The sequence below is a fragment of the Fundulus heteroclitus genome, unplaced genomic scaffold (genome assembly GCF_011125445.2).
Source record: "Fundulus heteroclitus isolate FHET01 unplaced genomic scaffold, MU-UCD_Fhet_4.1 scaffold_82, whole genome shotgun sequence".
Classification (NCBI taxonomy): domain Eukaryota; kingdom Metazoa; phylum Chordata; class Actinopteri; order Cyprinodontiformes; family Fundulidae; genus Fundulus; species Fundulus heteroclitus.
In genome coordinates this window covers 899,387-926,673 of record NW_023397274.1, presented here as the reverse complement: position 1 = coordinate 926,673, position 27,287 = coordinate 899,387, and the positions used below count along the sequence as shown (strand labels likewise).

Genomic DNA, 27,287 nt, shown 5'->3' with positions numbered 1-27,287 from the left:
GTACAGTGGTGTGTGTGCATTAAGGTTTGGTGACTGTGCTGCACGCATCAAAGGGTTGGCACCACCGGTTTGAGGTAGGGTGACTGATGGATGTGTTCCCAACACACACACGCACACACACAAGCACACAGATGAAGGGCGTAGGAGCACATAAAAAGCACAGCGCAGACCTAAGAAAACAAAGTCAAAGGACACACACCCACGCGGACACACGCTCACTTCATCCGATGACAAAGGCTAAATGCGAGAATAGGCCTCGAGAAAGGCAGAGTGAGGGCAGGACAAGGCTAAAACCGTGACTCGGATAGGTTCAGAAGTTAAAAAAAAAAAAAAAACGAACTAAAAACAACAACAAAGAACTGATGAGCCAGCCCAAATCCAGCCACGAGTCACCAGAAAGCCAAATCTGCGGCTGGGCGACCTCAGGACTACGCGGACGAGCTGCATTTAAGGATAAGGCACTATGATAAAGCCGAGGTACATTAAATCCCTGACATTCTATATAAGGTTTTTTTTTTTTTTTTTTATTCTGCGTCGCGACATGGCACTGCGGGACAGGGAACAGCATCCGTGTGGCATAAGGAGGCTCGCGCTTATATCTTCCTCTGGTGCTTGTCTTTTTTTTGGTCCACTGCGAACTTAACTGCAAAAACAGGGGAAGATGGCCGCCGAGTTACTTTCGAGACTGCGTCACGTAAAACCACATTACGAAGCATCTAATAGGCAAGCATTATGCACGCTGTGCATTTGGAAAAAAACGAAACACAAAAAAAAAAGCATTTTTTTTTTTTAAGTTTCATCCCCAATATCGTCTTTATACACAAAAGCAGCAGTACAGGTACTTTTTTTTTTTTCTTCTTCTTCATATCGCTAAGAGATGCAAGTGTTTCTGTGCAAGTGGCTACCGTATAACTGTCAAACCGAAGTTTCCCCATCGTTTCTGCGATGCACGTAAACTGACCCCTTTTGTTTTCTAGCTACATACAATACTCGGAAACATCCCGTTCCATCAGAAGTCTATCAGCATGTTGACAGAGATCAGAAAGGACAAAGAAATTCCATGAAAACAAACCACAATGATAGCACCATGAGTTTGGAGTAATCTCAATCCAAAAGACAAGCAAAACTATATACAACAGGTGGAGTTTTTTTTTTTTCTGCTTTTTTTTTTTTTTTTTGAATGAGTCGATGCATTTTTGCTCTACTGGGACTAGCGACGTGGATTTGAGCTCTGAGACATCAGCAGTTTTGAAGGAATAAAACCCGTCAGTGTACACAGACAGAAGCGTTAAGTCGTGTCTGAAGAGGAAACGTTTAACGGCGCACTCGAGTCCCTTTTTCCTCCGGGTTCCCTTCCTCAGACTGAACAAGGTGACTACACATCCAGAATCCAAACAGACAAGGACAGAGCACATCCTGGCCAGAGGGTCGCTCCTCCACCCACTACGCTGGGATAGAGCGCAAACAGAGACAATGCATGTAAAAAAAAAAAAAAAAGATGCAGACATCTAGACGGAAACGAGAGAGAGAGAGACGTGAAGAGTGAGACGGGGAAAACTAGGCAGACAAGGTGAGCCGTGCCCCTCGGACCCTCAAACGGAGGCGTACGTGTTGCCTGTGGCGCTGCAGTGGCGGATGGTGGGAGTCCCAGCGGAGGGCGCTAAGATGTGTTCGCTGTGGTCCTGCAGGGACTGCGGCAGTGAGTGGAGAACGCTCGGCTGGACGACGCCCACCACAGGGTGGGACCCGTCCTCCAGTGCCCCCACCTGGATCACCTGGATTACCTCATGCTCGGGCTTCTCCCGCTTGGGGAGAGGTTCCCCGGACTCCTCCGTGTCTTCTTCTAAGTCACTGTCCATCCCGCTGGTTTCATCTGGACGGAACAAAGCGGCACATGGAGCTTATTATTTAGCGTTGAATTCCCGGATCTAACATTTCACACCAAATGTATATAAAATATCAAAACTTGAAATGACAGGTTCAATTTAGTTGTTTCTCAACCCGGCTTTTACTTCGCAAAACAGTAAAATAATCGATCTGATTGGATGGAGGTAGTCAAAGAAGAGTAGTCTTGAAGCCTTTGCTTCAGATTCTCAATTGGATTTACATCTGGACTTTGACTAGGCCATTTTAATGCTGAAGCTCTGGCTGTACGTTCAGAGTTGTCCTGCTAGAAGGTGAACCTCCATCCCGGTCTCAAGTCTTTTGTAGCCTCTAAGGCTACGTTTACACTGCAGCCTGAAGTGACCCAATTCCGATTTTTTTTGCCCATATGCAACCTGGATCTGATCTTTTCATGACAGTCTGAACAACACAGATCGGATTTTTTTAAATGCGACCCAGGTCGCTTGGATATGTGGTCCTGAATCCGATACGTATCGGATCTTTTCAAATGCGACCTGTGTCTGTACGGCCGAGTCGCATTTATCCGACCTTTACGTCACCGATACTTGACAAACGTCACTAACGCTGGACTTGGCTATGCCAAAGAGGTTGGCTATTGTGCCGTAACAAGCACCTGTTGCAAGTCCATACAGCACCACGGCAACGCATTTACTCGCTGCTATGTCTGCCGAAGATGTGTGTTTTTATGTGAGAGCGCTAAAGAGATCCGTTCAGACGCACATGACCTAGACTTAGACAACTTTATTTGTCATTTTGTATGCACAGAGTGCGTACACAACGAAATTTTGTTGCATACAGCTTTTAAATTGCAGTGAAATTAAATTACAGTATGAGGTGCAGCAGTGATTTAAAAGTAAGCTATTTAAATGTAAACAACGCAGTAGAAGTCACAGTGCACAGGTGTGTTTTTTTTAAAACTGATGTCCTCCAATTGTTTACATTGTTTACATTTCAACTGTTTACATTTCAACTATTTACAAAATCACCGCTGCACCTTATCCTGTAATTTACTGCAACTCACTGTGATTTTTCAAGCTGTATGAAAACGAAATTTTGTTCTGTACGCACTCTGTGCATACAAAATGACAAATAAAGTTGTCTAAGTCTAAAACCATTTGTATGTGCAGAATTGATTGTGCAAAGGGCATTTGTGCAAGACTACAGCTTAACATAAAGGTTGCCTTTGTCATTCGAAAATTATGAATGGAGTCCCTATCAGTAAAGCCGCCCATGTCGCTAAAATTTTCCTTTTCGATCTTCGTAAAAAGATTGCGTCTGTAATGTGCTGCTCCGGTTGGAGAATAACGTAAAGAACGCAAGATACGCTGCAGCATTACGATCCATGTTTACTTCCACAAACACTGAGCACGCTTTGCTACGTATGACGTCATTGCGTCCTCTACTGCGCATGCGGGACACTTAGGCGTATGAATGCAGTTCACACAGGAGATCACATACAAGTCGGATATATTTGGAAATGTGAACGGACACACAAAAAAATACGATTTCACAAAAACAAAACTCAGGATTGAGCATCAAGGCCTGCAGTGTGAACGTAGCCTAAGAGGTTTTCATCCAGGATTGTCCTGTATTTAGCGCCGGCCAACTTCCTGTCACAGCTTCCCTCTCCCTGTCGAAGAAAACCACTGCCACAGCATAATGCTGCCTCTACCATGTTTCACATTTAGGCGGAGGGCCAGGTCTCTGTATACGTGCTACAGCCTTTCCATGTCATATGATGGACGGGTTTAGTAGAAATCTCCACTTTTGAATGCATTTTTTTGTTTCTTCTCTCCACAAATTGCTTTTCTAGTTGCAGAAAAGAGGCGCAGACGCAGCAGAGCGCGTCTGTTTTGCTGAACACAGTGTGGACATTTGGAAACGGGAGACGTGTAGGAATCCGTTTTCTACATGTTTGGGTGCATTTTTACTTGTTTCATGAACATTTCTCATTATGTTTTATTATTAATTTAGTAGTCAAAGTTTGACTTTCTGTTTATTAAAGTCTTTTTCCTCCAGCCTCGACTTTCCTGTTTCAACATATTAACCCAAGTTAAGCCTGTTTGTGGTCGACGGTCTCAAGTGTTCAGTGAACGCTTGTTTCATTTTAAGTAGACGACAGTGTGGAGACTTGAAGGTTACGGTTTCTACTTATTTTTGGCTTACCTTTATCAATGCTAGCAAGAGATAAGGTGTGAAGGTTGTCAAACTGAAATAAGAGAGTTGTAAACAGAGGAGATGTTACTGGGTTGTACAGTTATATCCAAAATAATGAATATAAACAAAAGAAAAGCAGGCAGAGATTTAACATGGAAATGGACGGAATCAAAGAGAGGTGGGGGGGTGCAGCTGTACCTCGCCCATTACTCCAATTGGTGTTTCTCCAGTAGCCTGAGCCACCCGGTGTTCCACAAGGTAAAACATGTACTCGTCATACAGCAGGCGAATCAGGTGGAAGGAACCAAAGCTGGCAGCACTACGCAGGGTCAGGTCTCTGATCACCATAGAACTGGAGGAAACAAAAAAAAAAAGCAAGATCGATGAGAACGTTCTCGTCTTGTTGCTGTACAATTCACAACAAGACTCTGAATGCTTGAGCGTTTTATTTATAGACCTGTAGAAGGACCACTTCAGCAGGAACTGGCGCGCTGCCCTGGGGAAGCTGGGCCGGTGCTCGTAAGGCTTGAGCACCTGGGTAACCACGTTGTCCAGCCAGGCTGCCCATTGCTCCAGGGAGCTCTGCTGCTGCAGGGTGGCCTTGAAGTCCTGCTCCAAGTGCTGGACCACGCCCTCCTCACACTGGCACACCCAGGACGCCTGCTCCTGTACAGCGACGAGAAGGACAAATTTATGCGGGGCCGGAATAAAAGAGAGACGCGGCGGAAGAAGCGAGCGCTCGGGACGGCCCGGACCTGTACGTTTGCAAAGTCCACGCGGTTGAGATCGCTCAGCATCTGGTTGATTTGGGACGTGTTCTGCAACACGGCCCGTGCCGCCTGAGCCAGGTGGTTCAACGATGTATATCTGCGCAAGGTCTGCGCAAAGGCACTAACAGCGGCAATCTGTGACGTGAACGCACACAAGAGCTCAGGTTATGAATGCACGCGGATAAATAATTAATCTTAAGCATAGTACGGGAATTTTTGCATATTCTTTATACACATTACTGGAAAGTACACCTTGGTCTGGATCATTCTCTGCGGAATGGCATTCATGGCATTACTAAGCCAGCCTTCCAGGCTTTTGGCAAAGTTGCGAATGGCTTGAGTCAAGGCACCTGTCGACAAAAGACGACCCACAACAGTTACCACCTGAGAAGCTTCATCGGGCAAATCTGAGTGCTGCGTGCGACTGCGGCTCACTGGGAATGGGTCTCAGGACATCAGGGATAAGGATCTCCACGAGGGCCTGGTACATCAAATGGTCACAGGTGCTCATCCACTTCAGGACGGCCTCGTTCCTGCACAGCGCCAGAAGCTGCGCTCGAGGGAGCCGCGCTTCAATCTCGCTGATGCTGCTGCGGAGGGAGCAAACCTCACTCATAAGCAACTCCTCTAAAACGAAACCTGGTTAGCTTTAACGTAAAATGCTAACCGGTGCAGCAGGACGCGCCTCTGATAAAGAGCTCAGCCTTTACCTGTTCTCTGTTATGGTGGCGCCCTCTACTGTGTCAGGAGGAGAATAACGCCAGAACGTCTGCCACAGCTTCTCAATCAGACTGAACTGGAGGTTGACAACAACATCCAAGATAGCCTAAAAAAAGAGTAATAAAAATAAATCTAGATTGTAGAGAAATCCTTTCATTTTAAACACATTTAAAATAATTTTGCTATAGCAACAACAGGCATGAACGTGGGCTGCTTAGCCATTTCTGATGTTGCACAGAAAACAAAGCGTCTCCTTAGTCTAACCTCACAGTGCTCTCTGTAAAGGGACTGGAGCGCTTTCACATCCTCCGGACTGATGTTCTCCATGTTGCTGTGTCCCAGGTCCAGCTCTACAAAGTCAGGGAGTGCTCGCGATGCATCTGTTGAAAAGCGATAACTGTATAAGCGCCACATGATCTCATCTAAGCCACATATTGTACACTGGTTTTGCATCAGCAGAACACAATAAAAACCCCCATTGCTTCTATAAGCTTTGAGAAGGAAACTGGCGCCCAGCTGCTGCAGATCAAAGTACCGGTACTTGTTTGATTGATCATGAACTATATACAGCGGCTTTCCCCATATTGTCACATTTAAACCACAGACATAAATATATTTTACTGTAATTTTATGTAAAAGACCAACAGAAATTGGTATACAATTGTGAAGCAGAAAAAATATTTAATTTCTTTTTCTTTTTCTTTTTTTACAAATAAAAAAATTAAAAGGCCACTATGCAAAAGTATTTAACCTCCCTGAGTCAATACTTTGTGGACCCACCTTTTGCTGCAATTACACCCGTGAGGCTTTTAGGGTATGTCTCTACCAGCTTTGCACATCCAGTGACTGAAAATTTTCCCCATTCACAGTCAGATTAGATGGAGAGCGTTTGTGAACAGCAGTTTTCAGATACTGCCACAGACTTTCGACGGGGTTCAGGTCTGGACTTTGACTGGGCCGTTCTAACACGTGAACATGTTCAGTTTTAAACCTTTCCATTGTGGCCCTGGCTTTATGTTTAGGGTCGCTGTCCTGCTGGAAGGTGAACCTCCGCCCCAGTCTTGTCTTTTGCAGACTCCAACAGGGTTTCTTAAAAGATCGCACCGTATTTTTCTCCATTCGTCTTCCTGTCATCTCTGACCATCTTCCCTGTCCCTGCTGAGGAGAAGCATGATACTGCCACCATATTTGACAGTGGAGATGGTGTGTTCAGAGTGATGTGCAGTGTCCCACAGTGTTTTGCATAAAGCACCTTCTTTCACGTTTGCCGTATCCCCAACATGGCTTCTGGCAAACTGCGAACGTGACTTTTAATGGTTTTCTTTTAACAATGGCTTTCTTCTTGCCACTCTTGCAGAGCACGACTAACAGTTGTCCTGTGGACAGATTCCCCCACCTGAGCTGTGGATCTCTGCAGCTCATCCAGAGTCACCCTGGGCCTCTTGGTTGCATACCTGGTCGGCGCTCTCCTTGTTCAGCTGTGATTTCAGGTGGACGGTCTTGTCTTGGTAGGTGTACAGTTGTGCCAAACTCTTTCCCTTTCCATTGATGGATTGAACAGAGCTCTGTGAGATGTTCAAAGCTTGGGAAATATTTTTATAGCCTAAGCCCGCTTTAAACTTCTCCAAAACTTTGTCCCTGACCTGTCTGGTGTGTTCTTTGGACTTCATGACGCTGTTTGCGCCCCGATATCCTCTTGACCGGCCTCTGAGGCCGTCACACAGCAGCTGTAGTTGTACTGAGATTAGATTACACTCAGGTGGTCATCAGCAACCGTCAGTCAACTTTTGAAGGCAGTTGGTTGCCTTCAGAGAAAGAGGGGGCCGAATACTTTTGCACACCGGACTTTTCAGTTTTTTATGGGTAAAAATTGTTTTAAATCATGCATACCTTTTTTTTTTTCACTTCACAATTGTATACCTCTTAGTGTTGGTCTTTCACATGAGATTCCTCTAAAATATGTTTGTGGTTGTAATGTGAGAAAATGTGGAAATGTTCAAGGGGTAAATAATGCCTCTTTGGTGAGTGGTAACACAATGTCAATTTGGAAAGAAATCAGCAATAATATTAGAAAGTTTATATTCTGTGTTCGGACAAAACCAAGCAGCAATTCAGCACAAACGGCTCATACCAGCTGCCAAACGAGGTGGCATGGAACCAGGCCACCTCACAGTCAAACAGTACTAAAGGATTCTGGAGGGAAATGTGTTGCCATCTGTGTGCCAGCTAAAACCTGGCCCACAAGCAGTTCATAAAGAGGACATTGACATCGAACGGGTCAACACAGCTACAACAGAATAGATGAAAAGGAAATTGAATCAAGCGGCATCGGCCTAGTCAAAGTCCATATATGGTATTGATCCGATTCGAAAGGTGCTCAACAAGTAAATGCTTGCAAAACTCAACAAACTGAAGCAAGTTGTTAACGTTTCTGGCTGCAGCTGATGGTGGTTCAATAGGTAGGTGAATCATGGGAGGTACCGTATTTTTCCCCCCACTTAAAGTTTTGCTATTTCAGCGTTGTTTAATGGTGGAGAGGAATATGTTTAAGGTTTTTGTAGGGCTGGACGATATATATATATAAAAAAAAAAGGCATATCGATAAAATAGAAATCATAATGATCGATATAGATAATTATCAAAAAAAATCAAAACATACATTTTAAGTGTAGCCATGACCATTTTATGCTGTTGCTTAGTGCTGAAATAAATGGATTTAAACGCAACCCTTCCGTCAATCAGCATTTTACCAAAACTGTAAGTGTTAAAAAAGAAAAAAAAGAAAACGTGCTCTGAACTTTTTGAAGGCTGACAGAGCTTTCCTGGGTCTGCGTTTGTGATTGGTTGGGAGGATGTAATGACTGTAGTATTAACCTGACATGATAGGCTAGAATGCACTGTCATCTTATTGAACTTTTTATTGACCCCTTTTTTATTCTATTGAACCACACTTCTATCGATCGATATATATTGTTACTGAATTATCGTCCAGCCCTAGGTTTTTGTACACCTTAAGTAAGAATTCATTTATTCATTATCTGGTAAAGACCAGCTCATCTTATTATGTCCTGATATAAAATTATTCGTTTTACATAATTCCAACACACGTTTATCCCGTTTGTTTCTTTGTACCTTTTTAAACTCTACTTACCATTTTAAACGCTGAAAATTATGTTTTGCTTTGGCAACATACGGTACCGTGTGAAAACCATTTGTCTCCTGGGAATATCAAAGTATCCGTCTAATCCAATCTAATATGGAACATCACGATCTGGAAACTCTTTCCTTCTCCTTTTACCTATCATCATAATCATCTTAAAAATAGTGAAACAACAGCGTTTCGAGCTGACCTAGGAACTGCTGGTGGTGCTGGCTCTGTGCAATGACTGTCTGCTCTGCGGCTCCAGGATGGTGCTGCCCCCCGCTTGTGTAATTGTCCGCGGAGCCGCCGTCGAACTTCTGCACCGGCTTGAACCTGAAACCACATTGGTGGAGCCTTATTATCTCTAACAACCGTGATTCGCGTCGCAGCGGGGGGGCCGCCGGATGAAGGCGTTTCTACCTCTGTTTCTGCTGAACGGGCTGCTGCCTGAGCGCCATGTACTGCATGTCTTCTTGAAGTCGGTTGAGCGGGGAATCTGGTTTCACACGGATACCGTAGTAGTGATATTTCGAGTTCCCTCTGCAAAGCAAAAACCTAAAAAAGGTAAGTTCACTGGAAATCAGGCGACGTACACGGAAGGTTTTAGTATCGCCAAGAAAGGGAAAATATGAAATCTAAGCCAAAAAGGGCTGACCTTGTCCCGAGGCGCCTCGTACGGAGTCCCATGAAGATGGAGCGGATGAGTTTGCCGAAAGATGCGGCGTTTACGGGGTCCAGTTTCTGCTCCTGGCAGTGCCGCAGGTAATGATTGTAGAGGGTGGATCGTGGTAGACTTACTCCCTCTGCTGTCTCGTAATTGTCCAGCAGCCACTGGAGCTACAAGAGGGGAACATTTGCGTTTTAACTCACCTTTAAACACACTGTGTACACAAAGTGCTCTGGGTACCATTCTGTAAACCTGATGCTGCTCCACGACAGCTTTGCAAATAAAAAAAAATAAAAAAATAAGCCTATCGCAGCCGGGCGACTTAAAAGCAACGCTAACTTATAACGGCAAGCACCACACCGAACGTTGATTTACAACGAAGAGAAAAGGGCAGAGCAGCGAAAGAGGGGAGCGAGACTAGCGAAAGTTCAGGTTGAGAGAGAGAGAGAGAGAGAGAGAGAGAGAGCGAGCGTTTAGAAAAGCAACTTACATGGCTGTTGAGCAGCGAGCTTCTCTGACTGGATAAACCCTCAGATTTTTGGAGCGTCTCAATCGCCATTTCAATCTGATAAACCACGAAGCACAGGACAACAAAATGTAAGAGGGGGAGGGGAAATCAAAACCGAAGCAAGAAAACTAAAAGAGCCCAATCAAACACATTACCGGCATTAAGCAAAAAATAAAAATGAAGAAATGAAGAGTCTAGTAAAGATCCCAAAGCAAGCACCGCTAACCCAAAGCAGAGCAGGAATTCTTGGCATTTTAGGAACATTTTGCTTTGCAATGAAACAGGCAAATGTAAACAGGTAAACAGGACAGATAGAGTTTTTTGTAAAAAGGAAGTACACCTTCTTTCAACTCTAGGGATTTATGGATCAGGGCATAATAAAACTGATCTGGTCTGGGCGGATTCTCGAAGTATTCAAGTCTAACCGAAAGTGCCGAAAATACAAAAGAAAAACCCTCCCAGTCATCACCTAGAAACCAATGTGAAAGTCAGAATGGAAAATAGAGGGGAAATAAATAAACCTGCCTCCGTAGGATTTTAAATGGAAAGTAGAAGTCAGTTGCTCTTGCTAAAGTAATCAGTAAATGTGGCCCTTCTCTGTGAAAGCAGGCCTTTTAAATTTGCAGGACGCTCCAGCTGTATTGCTCCAGCTCAGCAAAGTTTTCAGTCTAGTGGAGGATACAGGGACGTGCTACCACAGCGCTGAGGACCGAAATCAGCAATGATCTTCAGGAATCAACTGTTGCCGCCAATCAATGCGAAGCAAGGTTTAAAAGACAATACATCGATCCAAATCCAGAAAAGCTTACTTACAAACGGGAAACGTTTAAATGGCCTATGTCATGCAAAAAAAAAAAAAAATCAACAATTTTTTTAAACTTTTAACTATGTTATGATGTTATTCCTTGATTATAATCATCCCCAAAGTAGAGGCCATTACTGCCCCCTCCAGGAAGTTCCCACCTTGGCTTCGCTGCCCCAGCCTGAATAGATTCTATCAGCATGACTTCAGTTCAGTTCAGTCTGCAAAGTGGCACCTGAATGAACCACGTGACCGCTGTCCCTTGGACGGATGAGAGCAAAAAGTCAGAATTTTTGGTCATGATGGACAGTAGCAGGTTTGGTGAAAACCATACTAATAACTTATATTAGCTGTCAAGTACGGCGGTAGAGGGGTGAAGATTTGGCCTGGTTTTACAGCACCAGGATTTGGGTCAACTAGCAGTCTGTTAGCTGAGTATGAAACCCTCTCTATATTAAATCCTTTGTTATGAAAGCAGTGCAGCATTGTTGGGTAAAGATGTTCACAACAGCCTAACAAGACTGATATTTATGCAGAAAACAAATATATCAAGTGCTAAAGGTGGTTCTATAAGGTATCGAATCATGCGGTGTATATACTTATTTCTCCCTTACAAGCCATATTAGTTTTGCCTAATAAATAATACGAGTGTGGAATCTGTTGTGTGTTTATCGCACCTGAGGTCAGATCTTTGTCTTTTTGGAACCTATTAAAGACCAGATCAGTTTTACCCTGTCCTGATGCAGAAAAGCTTAACACTGAAAAGTGTGTACCATCTTTTAAAATTGACTCAACACAGGACTCATCAAGCACACATCCACTCACCACAGCTGTAAAAGTTTGACTCAGAGACATGGGAAGTTATGTGTAACTGTTTGTGTGCGTTTCTGGTACATCCGTGCGTTTCTGTTGTAAATAATATTATCGATACCCAACTCTACATAAGAGTTGCTTAAATGGCTCAAAGCTGCTGCTGCTGCCAACACACTACGCCATTTGTTGCCCAATTTTTTTTACCCCAGATTCCCAGTCAGGGAAAGTCTGCCTCAGTCTACAGTGGTTAGGGACACTCGGCACAAGAACCAGTGGGAATCTGCAAATGTGTGAGGGGAACCGACCAGATCAGGCCTCACTCGCAGTCAAACGAAGATGTTTGTAATCTTTCAGCCAAATCTGGATGCAGTGTGATAGTTTGAACAGATTACCGAACCAACTCCAAACGCATGTTGCCAACAATGAAAGAGAGGCTGGGACATGACATCAACTGTGATCAGTTTTTACTATTTTTTTTGTTAATCAAAATTACTTTCGTAACAATTAAAAACAAACTCAACTCTGTAATTAAATAACCAAAATACAAACACTTTATGATAAAAAAAAGGATAAACAAAACAGACACTTGAAAATTTAAGACTAAAACAGAGGATATAATGATGGACCTCATTAAAATAAACAAAACTTAACTTAGATTTTTTTTTAACAAAGGTAAAATTGCAATGACATGAAACAACAGCCAGTATTTTCTAAAGCAAAGTGGTTTAATTAGATGACTTTTCTGAATAAAATATTTTTATCATTTTATCGTTTATCGTTATTTATCATAACTTCTGTTTTTGTTTACTTAATCCAGGCCAAAGCGAGAAATAACATGTTTAGATTAAAGCCGGCACTAAAAGTCACTCTACGAACAACCTCGCAGGAGATAATAAATGTTACAAACATTAAACACGACCACTATCAAACAAACAAACAAACAAATAAAACAGCACTATCAAAATAAAATGATCTTTTGAGAAATTCAATGAACACATTTAAAGGTTTAAAGCCCCGATGTGTAAGATTTTCACACTGGGGCATCATCTAGTGGTGTCCTAAATGAATTACAAACGACCTCGCCATTAAAGGAACAGTAAGTAATAATGACACCTAGTGGTCAAAATCAGAACAACACACACAATGCCTTTCACGGACATCCGCCATTTACCTAACGTCTGTTGTTGCACTGAGTTTTGACTTTCACAGGATAGGTATATGATGCTGTATTCTGTTCTCTTTCTGGCTTCCATGTTAGCAGGCTGCTGCTCTTTTGCCAAGATACCAAATGCTGCACTCTGTTTTGGGAACTCTGGGAACTCTCATATGATTGGCTCAGGAACCAGGAAGTAAACACGGGCTACACTCTGAACCGAAGTAGTCCCATACCTCTAGGTTTGAAAGGATAAAAACGTGACTAAGACATTGCTGATGGAGAGGACCGATTGTTTATAGGGAATGTTACTTTCATCCCGGTCGACAAATGAGAATAATTTAGGTTGATTTTACAGTAAATATCTTACTTATCGCTCCTTTGAGCACGAAATAAGCTGGAGTATAATGAGTGTGACAATGTCCACATGTCTTCTAGGCATTAGCTGCTGCTAATAGCTACGGTCATTGTGCGAAAGGGTTTTTGGCACTGTTGCCAAGTCCGCTTGTTTATTGAGCTCATTTCTGAATGTGCACTCACTTTTTTTGAACTATAAACACGAGTGAAGAGACCTGGTCTCGCTACGGGGAATCGGCCGGTTGATATATCCCTCCGCCTCTCTTCCACGTGCTCCCTGGGAGGGAGACGAAGACGAATAAAACGAGCTGTCTCTGCCAGAAGGACAGGGTAGTTGCTGGACTACACTGCTCTGTTTTTAACATAACGGCAAAATAAACTTCACTGTTATATTGAATTAACGTACATGCTGTCCAGCAGAAAGCCTGCAACCCTCACATTCGTTTTGAATCCGCTCCCTCATGAATAATCTCCACCTGGTAACAGTGTTGTAGTCAAGTCACTATGCCTCGAGTCCGAGTCCAGGTTCGAGTCACCAGTGTTCAAGTCCGAGTCAAGTCCAAGTCATTAAAAAAAAAATCCGAGTCGAGTCCGAGTCGAGTCCACTACTCATCCGAGTCGAGTCCGAGTCGAGTCACTTATTGATCCAAGTTTGTTGTAGGAACATGCCGTGACGTGTGATGTATGACATGAATCAGTAACATTCCATTGCACTAATAACTCTTTCGCTGTAGTTACCCTGGTTTTACTCGGTAAAACTACTGCTTTTTCCAAGTCTAAGACGTCTCCTAACCATGGTTTTTAAATATTGTTGTTATGGAACGTGCAACAGCGACTCGAGGTACGCTGATAGGCCGCATATGAAGGATGTTAAAGCCGCAAGCGGCGTCGATCGGCCCTCGCAGCCAAGCGCACTCCGACCTATTGGCCACCGGCGCGGTGCCGGCCGGCGGGCGGGGTTCGCGCACCGCCGCGGCTCCGGCCGGCCGCCCGCCACCACAGATGCTGTCACGCATTTTCCTCGCCCGTCCACCGGGCGATTCCCACAAACGCGTTCGGCAGCGTTCCCCCATTACTCACAACAAATCTGGTGAAGATCGGTCGGTGCAGCGAGGAGATACAGCCGTTGGATAATGATAATGCATTTGGCCACCGGACCGGACTAAATTGTTCGGCGGGCCGGACAATTTATACCGATTCCTGGACGGTGACTACAAACAGAAAAAAAAAAACGGCCGAGGACGCAATGAACGCCGAGCAGGAGAAAAACATCGACTTACCTTTCTATCAACTCGGCCCGTTTCCCAGTTTTTCTAAGCCCTCGACACTCAATCCATCGTTTGAGCTGAACGTTGGTATGTTGTTCCACAGTTCTACCAGTAAAATGGGCGCCTGGACATCCTCTTGTGAAAGTTTAACAGCTGTAAAGTCGGTCATATCGTATCTGTTGCATGTGTAACGGCTGGTTGCTACGTGCGCTCTCACACTGTTTGCCCAACCTTAGCGGCAAGGGGCGTTGCTCATGAGATGGTGACGTCACGTGCGCGGTACGACATTTAGATATTAAAATCATACATCAAATAATATTCTAATGACATATTAAAATTATAGCCTAATGATATTAAAAAAAGTCGAGTCTTTTTCTCAATCTCCGAGTCAGAATGATCTGAATGTAGGAGTCCGAGTCCAAGTTCGAGTCATCAGTGCTCAAGTCCAAGTCAAGTCACGAGTCTCTAAATTTAGCTAATGACTCGGACTCGAGTTCGAGTCTCGGACTCGAGTACTACAACACTGCCTGGTAATAATAGCTGCACTGATATAGACTCGTTTTCTCTTGCTTTTTACTTCTTTTTCTTTCGTTTACTTTCTCTTCCCTCTTGCTGGGCAAAGAGTATGAATGGTCCTCCATTTCAACAGAAAACGGCAAACAGAATTGATCTACAGCCATCTTTGCTTGTGTTCTACTCTTCCAGAGGAGAAGGCCCCTTTAACAATTTCAAATTGCAAAGATTTAATTTTATGGGAGAGTGGATCAGTCTTAATTCTAAGATTCTGTGGTTTGTGATCCCTCAGCTACCGGAGTTGTTAAGTGTCTCAGTCGGTCCTTTAAGCAAAAAGCTGAAAGCAGCCTGCTAAAAAGTGAATGCCGAGTCTTTCCAAAATCTGCGAGGACTGTGAAAACCGTGCAGCGTGTCCATGGGGTGACATTTTTTTTTGTTTTTGTTGCAAGCAAGTCATGGGACTCTGAACATCGCTACATAAGTGGTGCTGAAACTTCAGTCCCAAGCATCCAAATTATGCTTTCAAATTACTGCTGTTGTGTTGTTTACTCTGCTACATCCAAACAGGGCATTAATTAGGAGTGTTTGTGTCTGAAGAGCTTTGATTTTCTCATCATTCTGCCACTTGTCTCTCATGTCTTAGCACCTCGTTTCCTTTTCAACCAAACAGATCCAATTAAAAAAATAGATATCAAGCAATTTTATTAAAGCTTTAGTCATAATAGCTCTTAGGAACCTGTTTGTAGTAGTTAGATCATTATATGATGTCACATGCAGCCTCTGTGGTTCACTGAATACTTTAGCAACCTGGTATAAAAAAAAAAACAAGTAGCAAAATGAGACAAATGTTGAGTTTTAATATGAAGTGCCATTTCCAAGACTATTGAGCTGCATTTGATTAAACTAGAAATCAGACACTGATACAGAACAATGGGACCAGCATCTAAGGTGATGTGAGTGGTTGTAAAAACATTCATATATAGAATTAAAAACAGCCATACACACAGCCACGCACGCAGCAGCCCCGTTCCCACAGGTGCCGTGTTACTTACGGTGGCTGGAGACGCCCGTGCGGTCTGGGTGGCAGGATGGGGTCCAGCGTTATCCATCAGGTAAGCCCCGGAGCTGCTGCTGATTACCTGACCACCTGCCATACCCATGCTCATCCCTCCAGCGCTCCCCCCTCCGTTGTTGGTCATGCCATGAGACGTCACCACAGTGGACACTTGCGACGAGCTGCCCTGCGTGTCAAAGTAGCTCCCTCCGCTGTTCTGGCTGTAGAGCTGCGGCTCCGAGTATGTGTAGGTTCTTCTGTTCAGAGGAGAGGTCGGTAGTCAGATAAATAAACCGTTATGGGCACCGCTCAAAGTGCATCGGCACTGTTAAATGATGATGGGCTTTTCCGGAGGTGATATATATGCAACCTTAATGGGTTTATATTCTGGTTGTTAAGAATTTATCTGCTAATAAATACGTGGGATTAAATGAATTATGCAGAGCTTTCTCTTAAAGTTCATCTTAAACATTTGATCTCTAATTTAAGGGTGAAGATTGGTTTCTATTATAGAAAAATAAAAATAAAATCACGTTTCCCCCTTTAGAGCTTGATTGTGACGATGTTTTTCGTTCGGTCCTTGACTCTGGAGGACCGCAGTGCTCCGAGATCTATCACTGGTTGTAGCCTCCTCATCCACCCCTGTGAACTGTATGCTAAAGCTGGCATGCCATCCCTAAATCGACACGCTGGATGACTTAAACTGGTATATAAAGGCTCGTATTAGTTTGGATCCCACTTATTTATGCACTTTTCTTCAGAGAAGCTGTTACGCCTGACGCTCAGATGATATTTAGTATTTGTCTGCACCCCGTGTTCGAACCGAAGCGAGAAATAAAGCTTTCAGTTTTTCTACCTTCTCTGCTTGGAATGGCCTCCAGCCTGAGCTGAAGCTGTCAGAGCTGGTTTCAACGAGAGCCTTTAGCTTTACCTTAAGAAATAGACAGCAGAGTGCCTAGGTTTTAAAACTTGTATTGGTATTGTATTGGTATGATCTTAAATTCTAGAGATTGTAACTAAAACAGTAACTCCTCAATTTTACTCATGAATTCATTTAAACTGTATATTCTAAGGGGTGTTTTGTCATTGTTTTCTGAGGCCTTGCCCACACGTAGCTGGACACCTGGGGAAGCGAATACATTTTTATACGTTTTGGCCTTTCATCCGCACCAAAAGACAATTTTAGTGGAGATTTGAGAAAATCCTCCATTTGTGTCTGCATGTGGCAAAGCTGAGTTTTAGCGTCCGGCATATTTCAGCCTGCAAAAAATAAAGCAGCGCTGACGTCACATAACTACTGACTTGGGCATGCAGTGGAGGGAAAATGGATACTGGATAGAGGTGCTGATTTTTGCGTTGCTTGAGGGTGCAACTTTTGCTTAACCTGACCCTTGCCAGACGGATGTCGCTCTGCCTAGCTCCACTCACATCCATCTGGGACATCTCCCATAGAGAGTGATTTCTCCAACCAATTTTATTGTCCAGCCAATCAGGACGCAGGTCTGGAGTTTCATAGATGTGACGTAGTGGAGAAGCGACCGTGACGTGAGACTGTTTTGATTCAAACAATGGCGGCTCGCATCGAGGAAGCAAGCGTTAACATTGATGCTGCTATTTCTTCCGTGTTGTCCAATCTATCTGATATTGTTTCATTAAAAGAACATCAGAGAACGCCTCTGAAGGCTTTTGTTGGTGGAAACCATGTTTTCGCCCTTCTCCCGACCGGATTTGGCAAGTTTTGTTTTCCGGGGCGCGCCTGTGGCGAAGCGGTTACCGTGAACCATGTTAGGAGGCCTTTAGTCCTCGATGCAGTTGACCCGGGATCGACTCCGACCCACGGTGCTTTGCCGCCTGTCTCCTCCCCTCCTCCTGTCAGCTCACTGTCAATAAAACACGTGCCACTAGAGCCGCAAACACATTTAAAAAAAAAAAAAGTTTTGTTTTATCCTGCGTCGCTCTCACAGTGTCACGGGTTAGCTTCGGTGTGAGTGGTTGAAATAGCACGTCGATAAAGATGACAGACAAGTGGCTTATCCAATCATATGCAAGGATTTTTGATAAGGCCTACCTTCAAAAAAGGCAATTCCTATGGAGAGGTCCCAGATGGATGTAAGTGAAGCTAGGCGGAGCGACATACATCTGGCAAGGGTCAGGTTAACTTTTGCTTGCATCTCCAATTCTTTGAGGTGCAATGGTGAAAAGTGCTTGCAGGTCAGCTGTTTTACACCCTTCTAATACGGAGGGACCACATGGTTGGTTAGAAGAATTCTGATTGGCTGACAAAGCTTTTAGCTTTGCCTATGTGTTTGGCATGTTTAAAACAACCCTCAGTGGCGTATTTGTTTGGGTTTATTTGGATAAAAACATTTATGAAAACGATAACATGTGCACAACATTTTCAAAAATGATGTGGGAGAGATATTCATCTTATAAAGACCTGGCTACATGTGTACAGGGTCTGATTTGTCTACTATTACACGTCCTATAGCCTTTCCTGGCCAGGTCACCCTTGTGAAACAGGCATTGATCTCAGTGGGTCTTTTATCTGGCTGCATAAAGATTTTGTAAAAAAAAAAAAAATTATAATAATGTTCCTCCCTCCTTATGTAAATATACTGGATAAGTCATATAGTAGGATTTATACGAATACAAACATTAGAATGAGTTAGGTAGTCAACCCACCAAGTATTTTCACTCTTATTTATTTTAGCATACCAGTCATGCTTTGGTTGCACCAAACAAAACATTAGCAAGGGGAGGCAGAAAAAGGGTACATTTTCTTTAAAAATCAAACTATTTGGTAACCATGTCTTGCACAAGTAGTCGTACTTCTTGAAACTTTTTCACATTTTGCTAAATGACAGCCAAAAACTTTGATGTATTTTGTTCTGGTGTTACGTGACAGACCAACACCAAGTAGAACATGACTGATAAATGGCTTTCAGGTAGTTTCTTTTAATCAAAGTCTGAAAATTGTGTCCTGCATTCATACTGAGTGCCTCCGAGTAAATATTTTATAAAACCACCTTTTACTTCTGTCCTCCTAGGAAACAGCTCAAATTTAGTCAGATTGGACGGAGAGCATCTGTGAACAGCAATTTTCGAGTCTTACCAGGGATTGGGTAACTTTAGCTCTGGACTTTAACTAGGCCATTTTAAGACATGAGTACGCTTTTGCTAAACCATTGTAAAAATCCATTGTGGATCTGCCGGTGTGTTTAAGATTATTGTCCTACTGGAAGGTATTTTTCCTGGGTTTCCCTGTGTATAGCTCCATCTTTCTTTCTGTTGACTCTGACCAGCTTTTTTTTTTTGTCTCTGCTAAATAAAAGCATCCCCACGACATGACGCTGCCAACGCCGTGCCTAATGGTGGTGATCGTGTGTTTGGGTGAACTAAACATAGCGTTCTGCGTGTAGTCTGATAATCTGACCAGAGCACAGCGGTGTTCTTCCATAAAAGGGCAAATAGCTGTCCAGTTGGTTTCCAAAAGAATTTTATTTATTAGCATAAAAAGGGACTGAATATAAATATATGCCATACTGTGTCAGTCCCATCACATAAAACCCCAATTCATTAAACATGTAAGCCTGAATGTTTTTAAGTCCTTCAAGGACTGGGGATACTTTTGCGAGCCACTTTATGTGTGCTATGTTGCAAGCAACCGACTATTAGAAACACAGTTCTGCTTCACGTAACTTCTCCGTTGGCTGTCTAATAAGCTCTGCAGGCGATAAACGTCCCATAGGTGGTGCAATCTAAGGCAGGCCTGCCTTAAAGCAGCTACATGATGATATTAGCCCAGTGCTTGCCCATCACCCGCCAGCACCCCTTACATAAATGTTTCAACCAGTAGCTGAGGTCTGCGTCTGTCTGTCTGTCTGTCTGTCTGTCTGTCTGTCTGTCTGTCTGTCTGTGTGTGTGCATACACTGATGTGTGCGCGTTTATCACAGTAGGACAAGCCCAGATTGGACCCATTTGTTGGTTATGTGCGTAACCCCGTTCCTCACACCAATTTTAAAGAATCGTCATATTAAAAAAAAACAACAAAAAAAAAAAAAACACCGGCCTACTTCTGGTCACGTTCAGGGGACTGAATATAACAAGACATCTGCCTGCAAACTCTTCAAGAAAGGAAAAAAAACAAGATAAGAAAAACAAGATGAACAAAAAAAAAACAACCTCTGCTTGTCTATAACATCACCCACTTTGTGACCTGAATGGTCACTTGAAGAGACTCGAAAAGAAGGAAAACGGGGATTCAGGGCCGAAGTGTTGACATTTTCAAAAAATGTGACAGAGCAGAGCTGGGAAACCCCCCTGACTCACATGTTGCCGTTAGTGTAGACGCCGCTGTTTTCCTCCACATACTGCACCTGTGCTGGGTAAACATGCTGAACCTGTTGAACAGTCTGCGCCTGGCGAAATAAGGGGCAAAAGCTTGACATTACTCAGCGAATCTGCTAAGAGCCGCAAACGGGGCGGGTGCGAACATGGAGCCAGGACGGTACCTGCTGCTGCTGAACAGGCACCTGCTGGGCGGAGCCGGTAGGCTGGACAGGCACGGCGGTCTGGAGGGGGACAGTGGAGGTGGAGTCAGCGCCTGCTTCAGGGGTCTGCATGGCGCCTGAATGAAAAAAACAAAAAACACAAAACAAACCGTCTGTAGGACTGATGATAGTCTCGGTGGTGTGCAAGCTTCACAGATGAATCAACTTTATGACGTAATGAAGACCATATCATAATCCTAATGCTGTAAAAAGCTGGTCCCTGATTACCGGTGACAACTTTTATTTACACAAACCAGCTGGAAAAGCAGGCATAAAAAAACAACAACACCTCAACAAGTACAAAACTCAACCCATCCTCCGGGCGCTGCACCAAAAAATGTTTTGTCCACAAAATTCAGCAATCACCCACATCTGAGTTTGCTCTGTACGGCTAAATGTCAATCTGATCTTGGGAGAACAGGAAACGTGAAGTGTCACCATAAAGGCCCCAGGTCTGTTTTGCCCAAATCGATGCCAGTAAAAAAAAAAAAAAGCCGCTCGGGCCGACTGTACCCAAACACCTGCCTCTGCCCCGCGGTACGCAGTGTACTCAGGGACTCATGCATCACTGACACATGGTCTTGTCTCCCCATTTGCAGCCATAAAACAAGTTAATATTTAACCGACTCTAAATAGATGCTGCTTCTCTTTCCAATGCCACTCCACACTTTGACAGGCGCAACATCACCTCTGAGAAAAGACCCTCAAAATCACAAAGGAAAACTCCCAGAATGAATATATATATATATATATATATATATATATATATATATATATATATATATATATATATATATATATATATATATATATATATATATATATATATATATAGTAATTACTTCTACTCGTCTAGGTGAAAACATCTGCAGGGAGGAACCAGAGGACCCACTTGAGGTTAACCCATGTTTGTGAGTTAATAATAGTGCCGCTGCCATCGCCCGTTCCTTCCAGGGAAAGGCCATCTTCTCCCCCATCACAGTTTCCATGAACAAGCCTCTCTTGGTTAATTAAGCTGGTTCTCCTTAGAGCTTCAAATCACTCCAGGGACAGCTTGCCCCTTTCCATCACCTTCACAACTGCACCGGTCTTTCTATGCAGACTTTCGCTTTATTCGTGCCGGGGTAACAAGAACCAAACTAGGTGCAAGATGAAAAAATTAAAATCACTAAATGCAGAACCTTTGCCTTTCAGTGCAGCAGCTCGAACACCTTCAGGAAGCCGTCTGCCGCCCACCTGTACCAGGGTACACAAGTTTTTTTTTTTTTCTGTCACTTCAGCAGTTTAAAGTTAGTCTGCGTATGGAGCATGGAGTAACATCCACCTGCTGCTGCGCACTGCCAGTCAGCTAGCTGAAAGATGGCATTTGCACCATATTAGAAAATAAAATTGGTATATTATTTTTGGATATTGCAATGACGGCTATACGACATTTTCCTAATTTTTCCCCTTTTCCATCATCTAGATGTCTTCAGCACTTAAACTTTAGCGTCTTGGTCGCCACAATCTTTATACAACGCGGGCACAGAAGGTGGAGAGAGCCCATTCAACTGGCTAAATACATTATTGGCCAGCAGAGACTTAATGCAAGGACGCATGAGATATTACAGCCTACCAAACTTTACACGCTAGAGCTGCACAATATGTCGAATTGTGATTGAAATCGCAATGGTAAAAATCTGCTTGAAGGTATATCTTGGTAGGGTATCGTCTTCCAGGTATCTTCCATGCATGCAAATGTTGCCTTGTTGCTTGCAAAGTGGTGTGGGCAGCATAATAAAGGAGGGTAAAGGAAACAGTCACAACAATGGGGGTTAATTGTAATCATGATATCATCAGCATAGTTGTTAAGCAACAGTATTGCAATGAAATGCATTCCTGATGTTTTTTTGGCCTGTTTAGAAATGGTTCAGTTTGGAGTCCTGCTGCACCTAAAGGAGAACCACCCATAACTAATGCCACAACTGACCAAAAACAACTCATATAGGCCAAAGACAAGGTGGAGTTTAGCAAATACTGACATTTGTAAAAGAAAAGAAGCCTCTTAGGTTTTTTTTTTCTCCTTTATATTCAATAAATGCTCCAAAAATATGAACCAACAAGATTTTCAATTTATAACTACGGTAATTATACATTTATAAAGTCCTTTAATTTAAAAAAAAAAAGCAGACATCTATGAAAAGCAGGCACTTTCCTGCACCAACAAAACTAAGTTGGATAAAGCTCAGGGAGATACAGAAGTAGGGCTAATCTTGCACTTCCTGGACTCAAAACTACTACGTCCATCAAAGAACACGCAGCACAACATTTTATTTTTCCTTTCATGGGTTTTAAGTTGTTGGGACTAACTGCAATCAGCAGGTCAGACCTCAAAGAACGGCAACAAATCAGCTTCTGCCAGAAAAAAAAAAAATCTGATCAGTGTATCTTTAATTCTTATTACTCAAAGTTAGAAAACCTTGAGAATCTCTGGCCTTCCTGCCCATCCCTACTGTCCAGGTAGAAATGTTAGGTTCTCAGGCAGGCAACAAAAATAAAATAAAAAAACCCACCTGTGTGTAAAGCTTAAAGAGAAAATTCTGACATCAAGACTATTGAAAGTTTTTTTTTTTTAAACTTAGAAAAATGTCGCAGCACTTTTCCAACCTGTCACTCATACCTTACCACATCCTGATACAAAGAAGAAGAAGAAAACAAGAAACACGTGGAGCAAAAAAAAAAAAAATATTGGAATTATATTGCATAGCGTGGTTTGAAATCTAAAGCACCCCCAGTCCCAGCTGAGTCCATCTAATTGAGAAAAGGAGCCCCTGCATCACAGCACACCCTTGTTGCCTCACCTCAACCCCCTTCACAAAAACACACTCACACACACACACACACACACACACACACACACCTCCTGCCACACCATTCAGGCACTCCCTTGTGGCCCACTTAAATGCTGTGCTCCACTGAGCAAGTGCAAGCCCTACAAAGACTCAGAGGAACAAAAGCCACCAAGGAGTGCAGAATTTTGCCCTGAGTTTCCTCCCTTCAATTTCTCCTGCTTACATCCTGGGGAAAAAGAAGAAGAAGAAGAAGAAGGAAAAAAAAAAAAACGTGAAGCACAAAAGGTTCACAGTCGCAGCTACCACTAAATACAAAGGACTACAATTTGCCTAAGTAATGATCATGCATGACAAAGTTGGAGGGTAATGAGTAGAGCCAAGACACGTGAGCACGGGAACAAGACTGTGTGCATAAGAGACAAAATTCTTCCTCTTTTTCCACACACAATGACTTGATCAGGTGTTTGTATAGCAGGAAAGCAGGTGGAGGGAGACGCAATTTGGAGCTGAAGAGGTGGAGGGTACGCCAAGGAGTGTTTGTTTTGATGGGGGTTTTAGAAATACAAAAGAAACCTGGAAAGGAGTTACAACGCAAGGAGCCCTAATGCTGATTGTAACGCATTAGTGCAAAAGCAAATCTTACTGCTTTAAGAAATAAAAATAAAAAAAATAATCGGACTCTGTGTGTGGGTTTAAATGTCAAAAGTCACCAAAAAAGAAAAAAGAAAAAAAGAGTTTAATACAGGTAGTAAGAGAGAAGAGACCTTTAAATAGACGCACGTTTGTCACTGCAGAATCTACAGTTGGTTCACATACAAATGATTTTTGTTATTTATTAATTTACATGGCAGCGAGGAAGGCCGTGGAAAATCACAAAGCAAACATGCAGCGAGGCCACGAAAATGGCTGGTGGAATAATTGAATTAATCAGGGCCTCTTTAAGTGATTGGAAATGCAACAGGATCCAGGCAGCAGGTGGCACGGTACTATTTCTGCCCTCCTGGACCACAGGTAAGTGGTAACATGATCTGATAACTGGCGGTCCCTGACATCCTGTTTTGATTGTGTATGTGGTCAAGGGGGGGTGACCCAATTTAGCTTGGACAGACGTCAACAAATAAACATTTTCTTTTTTTTTTTGGTTTGGTTGAGTATGGCTCAGGTGTCATTAGGTCCAACCAAACCCATGTTTCTCCCACAATGAGGAGTAAGAGGATTCACACCTGAGATGATAACTACTTGTTCTTTGTCTACTGTTAAACACCTCTTCTGCTCTGTTGAGGACAGATTAAGAGAAATTTGGATGGTCTTGAGTCCCACACTAGAAGAGACGCACCTGCTCTCTCTTTCCTTACCCTCATCTCATAGTGTACACACACACACACACACACACACACACACACACACACACACACACACACACACACACACCTGTTTTCTCTTCCTAATGGGAATCAGAGGGTTGAATAGGTGAACAATAGACCCAGTGGACCCATGCAAGAATAAATGTGATGCAACACTGAGAAACTAGCTCAGATAAATAAATAAATAAATTATTATTAAATAATAAAAACTGAAAAAAAAAGAAATTTACTGAATTTAACAGTAACAGACTCAACAAAGACTGATTAAGGTATCTGGGTCTTAAAAGGTGTTACAGTTTAATATTCCCAATTCTAGGTATATATATATATATATATATATATATATATATATATATATATATATATATATATATATATATATATATATATATATATATATATATATATATATATATATATATACACACACCCACACACTAGGTCTTATAATAATAGTCATTTAATTATGTGTCAAATTTGAATGTATGTTTAATGTTTGTATTTACTCTTACATCAATTCCCCCCCACAAACATAATGCAGTTTCTGTAGAAATTGGGTTATTGTATGCTTAGGTAATAAACAGCCCTTGTATTCTGCACTACTAGCTAATAACGGTGGTATAACATAGAGAAGAAGAGAACATTTAAAGTTCAGCTTGAAAACAGGAATAATCAATTCAATAGCTGACTGGAACGGGTAGTAAATAACACTCGTGAAGCCTTCTGTAGTTAATAACTTAAGCAAGTCAATTAAAAATATTAAACTATCAATTAGAGATGCACTGATCAACTGTTTCCTGTCCGATACCGATGCCAATTGTTCTTCTTCCTGTTTTCAAAATCTGACCTGCTGATTCACATTTGGATTTTCTTCCCCCACTTTCCCCAAGGGCTTCAGCACATCCAACCAACAACCCCTATTTTCATGGAAGATGGAAAGTTGGAATCCAAAAAAAAAAAAAGTTGATGACTTATGAGATCCAACCACACGTCCTCAACCTTGATCTGGGTTTCATTAAACACATAAAAAGGTGCATCAACGCATATCCTGCAGCTGGATGCGTTTACAGATTGAGAACTTTGGGAATGCTTAGTTTTAATGAATGAATGAAATGCAATAAAACCATACATTAATGAAGAGCTTTCTCCTGATCAAGAGGGAATTGGCTCATCCCACATGCCGGCTGACCGACAGGCACATCTCTATTATAGTTATTTTTGTAATCTCCAATATAAACATACACATCAATGTAATAAGACATAGTCATGTCTTCACTATACAAAGTGAGTTCATTTCTGGGGGGTTGGAAAACAAAGATATACTTGTATGGAAATATAAAAAGTGCATAAATTCAAGTCCAATCTTATGATCAACTACAAGGCTATAATACCGTCTATTTTCAATTCGTGGGATCAGTATGAATAAATTCTCTACTAAGCGACAAACACGGGCAAATGTTAATCAATTAGGGCTTATGTTCCCTTCAAACCTGGCCCCTGCACAACTTTAGCCCCTGTGTTATCGCGGAGCTTATCACAGCCATCTGATTCCACAAAGAGGGCAGATGGAGAGCTAGCGAAGCTATCTTGCTGCCTAAGACAAAAGGGAAAGTAATGGCTTAGCTATTGTCAACCAGTTAGTGAGAGCTGGGTTAGCTCACAGCACTCCCCCCCATACCCCCCCTCGCTAATCGGCGTAGAGATTTTTGCACGGCTAACGAGAACCCAAAGCCTCCCCCCCTGCAAAAAAAAAAAAACTTGCCATCTCACCGCAACGTTAGCCCCCCAAAATGGAATACCCAACAGGCATTGTGAGCAGGGGCATCGCTGGCGTTAGCAGCCTAGCAACAACAGACACCTGCTCCTGCTCCAGCTGACCAGCTAGCATCATTCACTAGCCCGAGAAGGCTGCTACCGCTTCAGCGTGGCAACTTCACACGGGGGATATACGCGTAGGAAATGCCCACTCCTCAAACAAAAAAAACAAAAAAAAAAAAACAACAACGTTGCGCTACAGCTCTCGGCGAGCCTACAAATGTAGTTTCGGCTCTAATGCCAGAGTGAAACCATAGCGAGCAGGCTAACACGTTACAAAGAAACACCCCATCGGCTAGCAAACTACCCGAGCTATTATCCGGCAGCGAGACAAAACACAAAACCAGAGGCGCTTCTAAATCCCCTTCCAAAAAAAAAAAAAGAAAAAAAAGAAAAGAAAAAAAAGAAAAAAAAAAGAAAAAGGAAAAGCAGTGACGGGACAAACCAGTTGCATTCGGGTTGACAAACAAACAAACAAAAAAAAAAGAGTTTGAAGCAAACCTGAGCTGCGGACTGGTTGATGAAGATGAGGATGGTGGAGGAGGTGGTAATGATGGAGCGAGAGGTTGTTGTTGGTGGGTTACAGTCGCCAGGACTACGGGGACTATGGCGTTGCCTCACCGGGCAACAGTTGCTATAAAACTCACCGGCTGCGCGGAACCTTACCAGGCAGGTGGGAGGAGATTAGGCGCGCACACACTGGCCATATATATATATATATATATATATATATATATATATATATATATATATATATATATATATATATAATCTAAAATAGAATACAAAATATCAAAATATATGTAATATGTATATAATGATATAATATATAATGATATGTATATAATAGCTCCAGCTATTTATGCTCCTTGTAAAGAGCAATAATTTCATGCAATG

The 27,287-nt window shown here is 42.7% G+C and overlaps 1 protein-coding gene across 4 annotated transcripts; it reads right to left on the bottom strand.

Moving 5' to 3' along the window:
* Positions 1 to 508: 508 nt before the first annotated feature.
* rfx3 (regulatory factor X, 3 (influences HLA class II expression)) lies at positions 509 to 27,052 on the bottom strand. Of its 4 annotated transcripts, none has more exons than XM_036134447.1 (17): positions 26,892 to 27,052; positions 20,342 to 20,457; positions 20,160 to 20,248; positions 15,828 to 16,086; positions 9,852 to 9,926; positions 9,350 to 9,531; positions 9,115 to 9,234; positions 8,903 to 9,027; positions 5,817 to 5,932; positions 5,543 to 5,658; positions 5,268 to 5,419; positions 5,085 to 5,182; positions 4,818 to 4,967; positions 4,520 to 4,728; positions 4,261 to 4,414; positions 4,072 to 4,114; positions 509 to 1,873 (listed from the first exon to the last, which is right to left on the bottom strand). In XM_036134447.1, exons 2-17 carry the CDS (start codon positions 20,450 to 20,452, stop codon positions 1,593 to 1,595), a joined length of 2,280 nt encoding a protein of 759 aa, XP_035990340.1. In that variant the 5' UTR covers positions 20,453 to 20,457; positions 26,892 to 27,052; the 3' UTR covers positions 509 to 1,592. The 4 variants fall into 4 exon arrangements, with proteins under 4 accessions (XP_035990340.1, XP_021175465.2, XP_035990337.1 ...); XM_036134444.1 differs by having other exon boundaries at positions 1,593 to 1,873; positions 5,268 to 5,422; XM_036134445.1 differs by lacking the exon at positions 26,892 to 27,052 and adding an exon at positions 26,346 to 26,737 and having other exon boundaries at positions 1,593 to 1,873; positions 5,268 to 5,422.
* Between the last annotated feature and the right edge of the window lie 235 nt (positions 27,053 to 27,287).

Coding starts and splice junctions, on each gene's coding strand:
- rfx3 (XM_036134444.1), bottom strand. CDS start 20,452: ATGCAGACCCCTGAAGCAGGCGCTGACTCCACCTCCACTGTCCCCCTC. Junction 9,028..9,114: donor CCCGTTCAGCAGAAACAGAG/GTAGAAACGCCT, acceptor ATGTGGTTTCAG/GTTCAAGCCGGTGCAGAAGT. Junction 5,933..8,902: donor GCACCACCAGCAGTTCCTAG/GTCAGCTCGAAA, acceptor GCTTTTCAACAG/ATGCATCGCGAGCACTCCCT.